The sequence below is a fragment of the Telmatherina bonti genome (assembly GCF_933228915.1).
Source record: "Telmatherina bonti genome assembly, chromosome: 20".
Lineage (NCBI taxonomy): Eukaryota > Metazoa > Chordata > Actinopteri > Atheriniformes > Telmatherinidae > Telmatherina > Telmatherina bonti.
In genome coordinates this window covers 13,390,585-13,404,884 of record NC_136618.1, presented here as the reverse complement: position 1 = coordinate 13,404,884, position 14,300 = coordinate 13,390,585, and the positions used below count along the sequence as shown (strand labels likewise).

The 14,300-nt window shown below is 42.4% G+C and overlaps 1 protein-coding gene across 1 annotated transcript in view; it reads right to left on the bottom strand.

Annotated features, from left to right (window-relative positions):
- The window catches only part of zfhx4 (zinc finger homeobox 4), an 80,284-nt gene that overhangs the window by 16,498 nt on the left and 49,486 nt on the right, over nucleotides 1-14,300 (bottom strand). Inside the window, exon 7 of the mRNA XM_079260051.1 lies at nucleotides 1,633-1,731. Within this exon, the coding sequence (XP_079116177.1) occupies nucleotides 1,633-1,731 (99 nt within the window). The remainder of the gene's footprint in view (nucleotides 1-1,632; nucleotides 1,732-14,300) is intronic.

The following is a 14,300-nucleotide window of genomic DNA, read 5'->3' as shown; positions in this document are numbered from 1 at the left end:
ACACATCCTAACATTTCAAGCTTGCCTGAGATTTGGGGCTGATGGAGAAGATGCCTATTTTCAATGGAAAGGAAAATAAACAAGGCTCCATCATAACAACATGCTGACACACAGGGATCCCCTTTTGCATTTTCTGGGATTTGACTTAGTGAACCCAGCTTTAATCCAAATGCTAAATAAGCACTGACAAACCCTGCAGTTGGCCTCAAGGCAATTTCTAAAAGTATTAACAAAAACAAACAAGACATACATTCCTGCTTATTTAATAGAAATCACCACACTTTAATGTCACACAAGAGCAAGTGTTTGCAGTGAGAAAGCACGCTGCAGAGTGGGAGGGACCTGGACTTCCTGTCGCTTTGTCGTTTTGCATGTGTTCACCGGTGTTAAATGACACTGGCGGTAATATGTAGCAGTAAATGCATGGATGGTGGTTCCCCGCTAGTCCGTCAGACGAGCCTGTCAGACAGATAGAGCTGAAAGATAGATGACTAGCTAAACTAATAGGCCCCAGCCTCACTCAGCTCTCCTTCTGCCTCATTGAGCCTCACATTATGGTGTTAGGTATGGCATGCTAGGAAGAGGAGGTGGAGAGGGAGCTTCAGATGGATAGAGCATGTAGAGGACCGGAGTTAGAAGGCGTGTGTGTGTCTAAGTTGGGGTGGGGGTATGAGGGGAAAAGGAGGAGAGACATTAGTAGAGGGAGAATGAATGAGAACCGCATGCAATGAAAGTAAAATTAAAAAAAAAAAAAAGGTGTGGAGACACCCCATGCAATATTCATTCCCAGCCATGGATTTCCATCTCATACATAAGACGACCATATGAATTCTTATTTGGGCAAATCAAATCTAACAAAGCCAGGGCTATCCCGACCACAGCCTTGCAGCAGAGACATTATGTGCTCCATACCTCGCCCAAAATAACAAAAACACCAAGTCCCCTTTTATAGATCGTCGCCCCTCCCTGCTCACAACATTGCCATTTGTACAAATGAATAAAACGTTTCTTCTTTGTCCTTCTCATCTCGTGCCATTTTTCTGTCAGAGGTAATGCCTGCGAAAGGGTCACAGATTGGACAACAATTAAGGGATGGATTGAGCCAGGAAAAAAAATGGGAGAGAAAGAAAAATGCAGGGAGGATTCTGGAGGAAAAAAACTAATTTAAGGGTTGCAGGGATGCAGTGCAATATTAGAAAAACATATACACAGCCCCCCCCCCCCCAAATCTAATCCTGCGCTTATGAAAAATTAATATGTCATCGGAGAGGGCACAAGAACGAGAAAAGATTAATGCAAGGCGCTTATAAATTACAAGCACGCAAACTGATTTGATTAAAAAATATTCTGGGGCCTGGACATTGCCTGGTAATATCCACAACACTCAACTTATCCCTCTCTCTTTCTCTCCATTTTTCTCTCTCCCTCTCTCCTTGTCTCTCTTTCTGTCAGATGGAAACGATTAAAGCAGGTCACATGGAGGCTAGGAAGCCGCATTCACATGTTACACACACGTTAGAATCTTATCTGGAGGAGAGACGCTGATGAAGGATCATTTAGAGAAGAAGAGAGTATTATGGTTTCTATTTGTTTTGTAAGGTGTGTTTACAGTATGTGTGCAGTTTTACTTACGGTCAGTTCTCCTGCTGTCAGTCAGGTCTCGTTCGGTCAGGTTGAGCCCAGGCCTGGAGGAGGTGCGAGGAGGTCTTTCACTGTCCTCAACAGCCTCTTCTGAAGAAGGAAAAAAAAAAAAACACAGACAGAAAAACTCCATTACCCATAATGCACTTTAAAAAGAAAAACAGCATTTGAAAACTACGGAGCAGACACAGACACAAATCTTTCTTGTTGACAGATTTTAGATCTGGTGCAGATATGTTGTGAGCAAAATAAACTTATTCTTAAAGCGCTGAATAATTAGAAATTTTTTTTTAATCACCTTGAATAAATTCATCCTGCTTCTTAATTTTCAAATTCAGGTTTGAGAAATGTTACAGCATGACAGAAATACTTGCTCTTATTACAACCTCGGTAAAATTACAAAAATCCAACATTAAGAAAATCATAGTCGAATAAGTCTCCTGCTACTGAGACACAAAAAACAATCATCACAAAAACTGAGAAGCCAAATCAATTTTGTGTACTTTTAGGTCAAGCTAACTGTACATAGATAATGTGTCAATGCATTTCTGTTTACCTCAGTAAAAAATAAGTGTGCACGCACACACACACACACAAACCAACACACACGTGCAGCTCTGTACTATTAGCAGATTAGCCTGCCCATCTCTGAGAGTTCAGCCCCTTGTTTGATAATTCTGTGTATCTGCAGTGTTCTGCCAGTGGATTAAAGTGTGTGTGCGTGTGTGTGTGTGTGTGTGTGTGTGTATGTGTGTGTATATATGTGTCGCCGGCACAAGCTAACACTAATCCTAGCCGAGCCCCAGCGCTCCCTTTCATCCAGCCATCATTTGTCTCCGGCTGGGCTGATGTCACTTTGTAATGAATTTTGAGCAGTTTGAGAGAGGCCAGATAACCAGGCATGCACACACACACTAACAAACACACACACACACACACACACACACACACATATACTGCCTCCATCTCAGGAATAAAACACCAATGAAAAATCAAAGTGAAACACTTGCAAACAGGCATCAAATCATACACACACAGTATAATTTTCAATGACATACATACACACAAACACACGCATGAAGCGTTCAAAATTTCATGTCTCTTAAATAGAATGGAGTGTGGCAACGGGGTGTGTGAGGGGGGGTCTTCCTCACCACAAACCCTTCACTCTGTAGGAGAATGAAACTGACTTGTCTCTGTTCATGTGTGTGTCTGTTTAAAAGAGCTGTGCTCATCAATCTCGCACTGCTTTAATAACCATATTTTACAACGCACACACACACACACACACACACACACACCCACACACATCACAGCACTCACACAGACTCGTATTCACAGAAATCTGGCATAGGCTACACTGAGGTCAGCTTGCATTTGCATACAATCACTTTGGCTATTGTATGATGTAGAAAGGGGGTCTGCGAACCCCCTTTGGAAACATGATATGATTAACCCTTCACATACCACTTGGTGTGAACACACATGCAGAAAGACGCAGACCGAGCTCTCGTGCATTTGCTTCAAGCAGCAACACTTCAGTGGACATGATGAAAAGTATGAAACTTGCAAGGTGGATGCTGGGATGTGATGGTGGTGGAAAATTGTTGTTGTGATTGTGTGTGTCTGCATTCAGGATGATTTTTTTTTGCATTAACAGACAGGTTTACTGTTCACCTTTTGCACACGTGAACACACACATCTGCGTGCGTGTGTGTGTGTGTGTGTGTGTGTGTGTGCACAAGCATGTGGGTTTGTGTTTCGGTGTGAAAGAGAAAGAGACTGGGACTGCACTCTGCTCCTGATGTTTTATTAATACATCGGTGACAACGGAGATGAAATATCTCCTGTCAGCCGAGAGAGCCCAGGCTGCAGAAATTGCAATTTTCACTGCTGGTACTGCAGCGTCCATCTTCGTATTTTAATTCACCTTACCTTCATAGAGAGGGAGCGAGAGTAGGGATACCGCTTGTGTGTGCATGCGAGTATGCGAGTATGTGAGTGTGTGAGTGGGTGTAATTGTTGTATGTGTCGTGGGTTTGAAAGTCCTTCATCGCCGGTTTATCTTTTCTCTGTGCTTGACTTTTGTTCGAAGCCAAGGAAAGGCAAATGGCACAAATCGAACGGCGTGTTTCACAGAAATGTGAGAGAAGGAGGGGTGTGAGAAGGGCAAAAACAGAAATACAGAGGGCAAAAAAACTGAGCTCTTGTAGATCCCACATACTGCAAGGTGGGCACAATACTATAAATGTAACCTAGATACATACACACACATACACACTAATACATGTAGTTTTATGTTAAAAAAATATTCTATATAGACTAGGAAAGTAAGTCCTATTTCCTATTTTAAACAATATACCACATTAACTGAACAGATTTATGTTAATAACATCATAATAAAAACACACTGCAGTGTATCACATATATGCATAAAAATGATCTAAATTCATAGAATTTTTGTGACTTTAGTTAACATATGGGTGCAGAAAAAGTCAGCTTTTTGTTTTTTTACTTCTAAACCTAATAAGATGTGATGCTCACACAAAAAGATTAGCATATGTAGATCATTCTGTTAAAGACAGATTGTTTTTGCCGAGTAGAATGTCATACAACACCATCGAGCAGTGAAAGTGATTTCACATTTTAACTAACCTCTAGGGGGCAGTCTACCTGTAGAAAGAAAGGACAAGAGAAACGATAAGACAACGGAAGGAGACAAGGGAATGAGGGTGAAGAGTGGCTGAAGAAAAAAGAAAAGGAGAGGTGATCATCTGGGCTTCATCACTGTTTTTTTTTTTTTTTACTTTTTTCTCTTTCTAGTCAGTTATATGTGTGGTGTGTGTGTGTGTGTGTGTGTGTGTGTGTGTGTGTGCGCATACAGTGAATGTGTTTCCACACTGAGGACATTCCCAGACAAGCCCTCTCCATACATCACCTCAGCGTCTGCCCTCTGACTGACCCTGACCGTAACCCGCTGCGTTTGTGTGTACGTGAGTGGGTGTGCACGTTTTGCTTTGTTTGTGTGGATGCGTAACATTGATCAAGTGAGCGAGACAGTGACTGCATGTGTTTGCATGTGAGATATCATGTGCAAGTGCGTGCATGTATGTGTGTGTGAAGGAGACGGCGGGTTCTGCAGGAGGGACTCTTAACCGTCAACTTAATCGCTACCAGAGGACACAGAGGAAAACTTTCGCAGTCACCTTCCTCTGCCTCTAAACATTAGCACACACATATACACACATACTTGTACAGAGAGAGTGATCCAGGCTGTGGAGGGTGTGTGATTTTGGCAGCCTGGTGGGACTCTCTTTGATGTGGGTCAGTCGGAACATTAAAGCCGGCCAGTGGGCTCGAGCTAACCACAGACCCTGGGTTCGATTACCATGCAACTGAAGTACATCTATATTTAACCGTTAAAGATTAAGAATAATTAAGTGACTCTTGATAAGTTACAGGCAAATCAGTTTAGTTTAAATTTAACTATTAATTGGAAGTCAGTGTGACCGATTCGGATCTGAGATGAACATCCTTCAAGCTGTCCAGTAAGAAACTCCAGAAATCCTCAAAAAACACTGAGTTTGAGTGGTGCTTAAAGAAATATGAGATGTTCTGAAACAGTTTCTTTAAAATGTTCACATATTGCTTAAATTACTTGGAACAAAAGAGTGGAGGGGGGGAATCTACAAAACAACTTTCAAATCGATATATAAAGCACAACACAGCTAAAGATATATAGAAAAGAGATGTTTGAAAAGAGAAAAATGGAGTAATGGACATATGGGAGATGGAGGCAATGAAGAATGTATTGAAAGTGTCAGCACAGTGTGTTTGTGTGTATGTGTGTGTGTGCCCTCTAGCTGTATAATGACCTGCTCTGAGACCACTCACTCCCCCTCCCGTCTCCCCCTAAGGACCCATAACCGCCATGCCGGGTCATTATGTGCCCGGTGGAGGACTCAGTCATATAGCACACAACTGCAGAGCAACGTCACGCCAAGAAACTGGATGCAGAGGCTCCAAAATGGCTGAATTCATTAGCTGGGCTGAGCTGCCTCTAATTTGCTTCCTTAGGGCTAAGATGGTGCTCATTAAAGGGGTAAAGGCGTTTTAAAAAAAAAAAAAAAAAAAAAAAAAGATCTCCTCCTCAACATTTTGTTTATCTTAAATCACAGACACCATGAGAGCGGAGCATCAACTGAAGCTGTAATTGCTGCTCAAGAAACTGTAATAAGAAAAAGGGACAAACGCTATAGCAAACAGGAAGAAACTATCACTGCACAGCTCTGGAAGTGTGTTAACTGTCTAAAAATAATAATACTGACTAGAAGCTGTGTGCAGCGTATCTGTGGTAGTAATGCACCCTTAATGTTTTTGCGCAACACCCCTCACTGCCATGTCTCCCCAAGTTAGGCGTGATGTTGATGCTGATCACTTCTTACAACACTGGTCACGTCCCTTGTGAGATGGTGTGTACGTGTGCATGTGTGTGTATGTATATGCAAGCAGCAGGGGCCCTGTGATGTCACATTCCTGCGCCGCGCGCGTGGCTCTAGTTTGGCCTCTAGGTTTTAAGGGGAAAGCTTTGAAACATTACACCATCCCACACAGTCACAACCATGCGCACGCACACACACACACACAGTCAAGGGCCAGTGGTAATACTGCCAGAGTAATAACCTTACAGACTTACTGATCTCCCTCCCTCTCGTTCTCTCACCCTCAAATCTTTATTTACCCTTCTCTCCCTCTTTATCCCCCCTCTCTCCCCTCGTTCTCCCTGTACCTTTCCCCCCGAATTTCAGCGCGTTTAACAAGCATTTAGATCTTAACCAGATGTTGTTAATGTAGCATGTCTAAAATACTAAACATCAACCCAGCGGAGAGGGTCCACAGCTCCTGCACAGGGCCTGGGAATAACTCACTTACACACACCCGCACACAGACACACACACACACACACATCTACCGATGAAACCCTCTGCACATAACACACATTTACTCCCACGCAGCTTTCACCGTATTTCATGCACTAAAGTCCACAGCCCACATGCTAACATGTAAACACACCAGCGCAAGCAAACACACGTGTTTCCATCCACACACTCACATCCACCCACACTCAGCCATTTATTGTTAAAAACACATGAGAACTTATTACAGCGGCAAAAAAATGTCTATTGTCTCAGATCGACTCTGAAAGAGAGACAATAGGATTGTCACATTCAATGTGCTCCTGGTGTGAATGTCAATAAGTTGAACTGACAGAATAAGCTAGAAAAAAAATTACTTCTGTGTAAAAAAAAAAAAAAAAAAAAAAAAAAAAGCTTGTATCAGCAGCTCCAAATTTGCTTTGTTGTTGTCAATTATGACTTCCTGAGACATGTCATTGAATTTTTCTTTTGCTCAAATCGCCCGCTCCACTGTCTTTCGGGCGACTAACAAAACACCTATTACTCTTTTGAGAAAAAAAAAAAAGTGTATGTGTATGTGTGTGTGTGTGTGTTAGTGGGGGGGTTGAAAATCATATGAATAAACATAGCCAAGATTAAAGGCTTGCATGTCTTGCTTGCTGCGCAGAAAGAAACTGTTGTTTCCTGTTAAGAGGGGTTTCATTTTCAGTGCTGTGGGCATTGGGGGTATGTGTGCATGTGTGTGTGTGTGTGTGTGTGTGTGTGTGTAGATGGTAGTGGGGTTGTTGGCACAGCGATGTTAATGATTCTTTAATGGCAAATACAAAAGGTTTTCACAGGGCAAAATACAGCTTCAAAAGGTTCAGTTGTAAAAAGAAAAAAAAAAGAGGAAAAAAAAGAAACTGCAGCAACACCTGGCTTTATACAATAGGTTAGCACAACTACTGTACACCTCAACACATGTGCACACACACACACACACAAACACCTGCATCTTACACAACAGCCATATTGCATTTCGGCTGTTAGAATCACCTAAGGCTGAGTAGGTGAATTGAGGAGGCGGCACGGCAAGCTTACTGAGGGATTTAAGAATAATTTGAAAAGAAGATTCCTCTCCTCTGTTTCATCTCCTCCCATGTCTTCCTCTGTTCTGTTTTTCCTGGTCTTTCATGATTCCCCCGTCCAATATTTATCCAGCTCCTGATTATAAACATCTGGCCAATGGGGAAGTCTGCACAATGGCAGCTGAAAAACACACGCACACACACACACACACACGCATATACACACATGCACATTCTCTTTAGGAGTCACAGACATAGTGGAAATATCACACACAGTTGGCAACGTGACCCTGTCAGGTCCAGACCGGGGGATAGAGGGAGAGGGAAACAGAAGGAGAGAAAGGGAGTTGGACCAGACAACGACGGGGAGGGAGAGAGAGAGAGAGCGAGAGAGAGAGAGAGAGAGAGAGAGAGAGAGACAGAGAGAGAGAACTAGGAGCTGAGGGTTAATGGCCTTCCCATCTCTGTGATAAGAATTCATTCTGTTCTATTACCAGCACTTATCTACAGAGGCTCCTGTCTTTCTCCTCTCTCTCAAACACACACACACACACACACGCACGCACACACACACACACACACACACACACACACACACACACACACACACACACACACACACACACACACACACACACACACAACAAGGGTCCGAGATCAATAGATGAACCTAATGAAGAAAGCAGCTGTTTCTCGGCATACCTGCTCAACTCTATCAGCCCAACAAGATCTCCCTGCCTCATTCATCTGTCTATCTATCTATCCATTTATCTATCCACCCATCTATCTGTCCATCTATTTTTCTATCTTTTCACACAGCTATCCATCCATATATCTATCCTATCTGCTCCTCTGCGCCTTCATTTATCCCTCTATCTCTCCATCCATCACTACACTGGTAAACAAAGATACGAGCAGGATAGATATAGTTTCGAATTGACCAGACTGGTCCTTTTCATGCATTCAAGGTTTATTTATTTTCCGGGAACTAATACGAGGCCTGAAAACGGGGAATCTAATATAATGGCTGCCATGGTTTGAGAGAATGGTTGTGTGTATGTGTGTCTATGCTTAAAATAGGTCTGTGACGGGCAGTGGCCAAATGGGTAATGCTTAAACAGATCTTTATCCTGTTGGCTACTGTCCGGTTTTTAGCAGCTAAAAACCATCGGCTTTAAAGGCCATCGAAAACAAAACTGCAATCCTGGATAGAAAACAAAGGAAAGATCTGAGAATTTACTAAGGACAGATGAAAATAAATTTTCTCGGCTGATTCATTATTAGTATTGAATTTTTTTTAATTAATATTCAGATGCAACAAATGCTGCTTACATGAGATGCAGAACCAAAGTCACTGCATGTTGTTGTGAACTAAGAATAACAAAACGTGACACAGAAAGACAAAAAAAAGGTTGACAGACCTTATGTGCATTTCTAACGCACTTGTTTATGTGGGAGGATTCTTTTCACCCCAGAGCACTACATGGCTTCCATTAGTACTTCATTTCATATGGAACATGCCCTTTGACACAGACGCATGTGCTAAACAAAAATATGTGTCTCATCATGGTCTTATGTGTTGAGATTAGAGAGAATGAAAAAACTCTTCATAATAACAGTAATGGCACAGATGGGGGGGGGGGGGGGGGGGGGGGGGGGAGAAACATGTTTGAGCTAAATTATTCATTTGGTTGCTCAGAGTCATCTCCAAAGTAACCACATGGAACCTGTAATACATGGCACATATGTTCACACTTCAAACACACATGCACAAATACACAAACTTAAGGTCTGGAGATGGTATTGACTGCCCTGGAGATGGTATTTGCAGACAGTAACAAATAAGGAGTGTTGGCTTTCCTCTGACTTTCTCAAAAACATGCAAAAAATGTCCATTTCATTACTGGCTAAACAATGTCATATGGGCCCCCACTGGCCCTAATAGAAGCAGACAAAGACAGAGCAGCACACATATGCTTCAAATAAATCAGATTACTGAGGGCGAGTGGGGGAGAGATAGAGTGAGAGAAAGAGGGAAAGAAAGAGACACAGTGCTAGACACTTAGAGGATTGACAATATTCCCTTTTCTTGCTACCTCCTTCCCTCCCATTTTCCCCCTTCTCCTTTCCTTCACTTTCTTAACTCCCCCGACCCCCCCTTCCCTTCCCAACAAGCAGGATCTGTTTTAGATTTGAGCCAGCGCAAGAGCCATATCTCTACCTTATCTCTGCTAGCCGTCAGAAAACAGAAAGCTCCATGTTTCCATGCATTAGACTCCCAGCCCCTGACACACTACTTGAAAATCTCACAGCCTCTCAAAATGGCTGAGCAGCAAAAAAATAAAAATAAAAAAAACAAACCCAAAGATATTATTTAATCACATGAAATGCAGGTTAGCAGCTTCACTGATATCATTTTTTAAAAATGTGCTCTGATATGGCGTCATATCAAAGAAAATGTCAGCTGTGAAAATTATGGAAATGACTTTTGCCGCCGTGAGAGGAAATGCCACCCGAAATGTGATCACTGTCGGAGAGTTACAAAGCATCATTTGCTTTATTTGAAAAGCCATCAAAATTTAAGGGGCTGTGACATTTTTCACCCCCTCCCATAACCACCTTCCAGGATATAAGCCCCACAGAGATTCCCTGTTGTTAATTTTTGGCTCCAATTATGCACCTCTCGGACGACTGTAAAGGGAAGTATTGATTCTCCTTGAAGTTGTAACAATGAAAAAAAAAGGGTGTGGAATATGTTAACAATTTGAGGAAAAAAGAAAAATCAATATTCAAATGACTTCTTATATTGATTTATAATTAAGTCTTAATTGCGGCTCAGCTTGGACTTTCTAACTGCCCTGTGACAATAGCTGGGAAAGAAGATAGGGGAACATTATTGATACACTTTAACAGTGGTGGTCGCCCAGACATTGATTCAGCCACTTTGCGGTGCCTTTGGCATGCACATGAGTTCTGAATGCACATGCATTTGAGAGTAGGCACAAACACACACACACAAATGCACATGCACGTCAAAGCGAAGCTCCATGCACACACCTTCATGGACAAACAAATACACACACTTAAGTGGACTAACAGAGCATAATTAACCTTCATCCGGGAAAAGTCAGAGCTGTCTTATCTAAAGACTTGACTGCACATATTTATGCGTGTGCATGTGTGTGTATCTATTGTAATTACACTATTAAGTGTGGAGCTGATTGACTTCAGATGGGGTTAGGTTGGAGGTATTATTCTAGACAGTATAAGTGAGTGTATGTGAGTTTGTGAGTGGGTGTGAGGCACACACTTGTTGCATGTGCGAGCCCACATACAGAATTTAAATGATCCAACTGTGAATGTCGTCTCTTCTTGATGTGCATCCAATCCATGTGGCTATGTGAAAGCATGTTTGCACGTTCAAATTTGTTTGTTTGTGTGTGTGTGTGTGTGTGTGTGTGTGTGTGTGTGTGTGTGTCTCTCCCTGTGGGCCTAATAAGGTATCAGGTACCTTTTGTTTTGGGAGCTCATTGATGGATGAAATCTTTATCTGTGCTATTGATCAGGAGGGTGTGGGTCCTAAACTGTCTGTCGAGCTGCCTGCCTGCTCCAGCTCTAACAAGATTGCCAGGGCCGAGTATATCAGTTAACATTTAATCAATGGCAGCTTAAGACACTGGGGCTAAGGGAAAGAAGCCCAACACTTCAGCCCCCTGCCCCAAACCATTACTTGGGATTGAAGCAGAGCAATATGTGGGTGTGTGAGGGAACTCCAGATGATTACAAGGGATTGGGTCTGGTTGATCACATGTCTTCAGGGGACAGAGGTGTGTATAAGCGTGTGTTAGTGCCTCACTGTTTACAGGAATGCAAGAGCTGGCTTGTCAATACATGTTAATATGTCAAAAAAAAAAAAAAAAGCCAGAGGGGAGTGGTATGTCTTCGGCTGCTTGTGCTTCTCTGAAGAAAAAGGGAAAACTGAGTGAAGTGACTGATGTTTAAAAAAAAAAAAAAAAAAAAAAATCAAGTCAAGCCTTCAATTTGAACATTCATGTGCAAAAATACACACACATACACACAGTATAAGAAAGATATGACATATCAGGCGATGCATGATTCTTTTTCTGCCTCGCTTGCAAAAAGCCCCCTGATGGCAAAATGCAAAACAGGAGAGTCAGCAAAAAAGAAATATGATCAGTTAGACTTTTTTCTTCGTGCTTTTTTATTTTACAATCAGCTCATCTCGCAGTGAATGAAACCGCATCACATCTAAGAAGGAGATCATTCGTCTACCATCTGCAACTTTTTCTTTCATTTTCTTATTAATGCGAGTACCGGCCATCATCGTTATCATCCAATCTCATTTTGTGAGAATTAAACATGTCCTTTCCGCCTCTGCCTGTGCCCTGCATGTGTGTGTAGATTTCCGAGCGGGAAGAGTGTGGTGGTGTGTATGTATGTGTGAGTTTTGTCAGACGATTGCTCTGACGGGGGAAGCCCCTCTTACGTCCCTGTCTTTGGTCCAAAGCCTAGGAGATTCCCACCACCAAAAATCAATGTTTGTGAGAGCATATGTGCGCCTGTGTGTGTGTGTGTCAAGGTTTTGTAAGACAAATCTCTCCAGCGTGCGCCGCTTTAGTGCTATTGAACCAGGCTTCGATCACTCGGCCACTGTGAATAATGCAAGGGAGGTTACTGCTCACTTACAGCACAGGATGCTTGCATGTGTGTACTGCGCGTGCATGAGCATGTGACAAGGATGGTCCTTTTTCCTTCGTGCAAATGCAACAGGGCAGCTCTTCGACGTTCCTCCACTTGGCCCTCTTAATCTCATGTCAGATACAGGAACTCCCACATTGATACTGTGTCTCGGAGTGTGTGCTCGAGTGTGTACGCTGGAGGCTTCTACAGTAGACAGGAAGAGCTTAACTCAAGCGGACAGCTCAGGCCTGCACTTTGACACACCCTGACTCATTACATACAGCAGGCACACAGCAGAATATTGTCATTAAAAAAGACAATTAGATATGAAGTCAAGGGAGCATCACTTACACACACAGAGACACACACACATGTAAAAAAAAAAAAAAAAAGTAAAAAAAAAAAAAAAAAAAAACAGCGCAAGAAATCGAGGTGAACACACTCATCTTCATATCCCCGGGTATATGAAGCAGGGATATTAATAATCAGGATGTTAAAGAGTAATTAAAATGATTCCAACTGATGAGTGTCTATGCTTTGAGTGTGTATTTTTATGTTAATTAAGCTGAATGATTTGATGTGACACGAACCGGACGGAAGCTTTAATGGTGTCCCAAACTTGATGTGGCTGGAGGGGACAACAGTTGATGGGGCTATATGGAGAGACAGCACAACACACACACACACACACACACACACACACACACACACACACGACAGATCCAGCTGTTCATTGGCTCTGCCTAAGAGGAGCATCTCTTTTTTTGACATAATTATCTGTGTCATCACTTATGAGGCAATTAAACAAACATCAGTTCCCATTTCCTCCCCCTCTGTCTCTCTTCTCTTCTTGCTTTGCATCTCTCGTGCCATCTGTCTCTCCTCTCCTCCTCTTCTTCATCCCTCCTCTCATCTTCCTCCTCTCCTGCGTGACTCTAGACAAGGTTTCAATTTCAGCATGCTGATTGTCTCATTGCCGACTCTATGCATGTCTAACACTTACTGGCACTCTGGGGACCAGCAATACACACCACAGAATGCCTATTTTACTCCACATGTGTCTGGTGAGTGTGTGTCCGGGTTCGTGTGCATGTGGAAAAGGGTGATGAGGGTGTAAAATGCCTATTACGCTGAGAGTCTGGTCTCTCTTACACTGAAGAGAATTCTCTGGTGCCTAAAGAGCAGAAAATTGCAATGCTCCTCTTCCTCACTCTCCATTAACCTGCTTTTGAAACAAAAGCCTGGGCAAGGTGTGTGTTTGTGCGTTTTTGTGTGTGTATCCCTGCCCATTAGCTCTGTGCACCATTCTGGGCAAAGCACCTGGGCAAAGTAAGCTTAATCAAGCAGATGGTCTATCATCGTTTCTCATTTCTTGTGTTTATTTTTATTTTGTTTCCATCCTCTACCTTGTGCAGGATACTTCTTTCATTCTCTGCATTTATCTTCCTCTCTGCTCAGTTACCTAAATTTGGCAAAATGTATATTTTTATGCCCTTAAATGAACTTGTCAGTCAGTTTTGTTCTTTATTTCTTCCATCCTAAAAAAAAAAAAAGGTAAAGGGAGACGGCACCTTATGAAGAGCTTCAAGATGACTAAAGCAGCTGGCATATTTGTCTAATTTGCACAAAGACATCCACATCAAAGCACAAATCAAGATCCATGCTCATTCAATGGATTTTTATCAGTCCATCCATTTCTTGTTCTTTTTTTTCCCTTAGCATCCTTTTTCTCTCTCTGTCACATTCCTCTTCCTCTCCCTCTATTTTCAGAGCATTATTAGGACATGATAAAAGCAAAAGGGATGTCATGACACAGGACCCCCTGTTAGCATTAGGAGGTGGGAGAAAAAAAAAAACGAATGAGAGAACGTGGGGGGAGAAAAAAGATGAAAGAGATTTGTCTGGAAATGATTGCTCACAAGGCATTGATTCCCTGCTTTAATCTCACAGTGTGCTCAAATTTCCTATTAGGGAG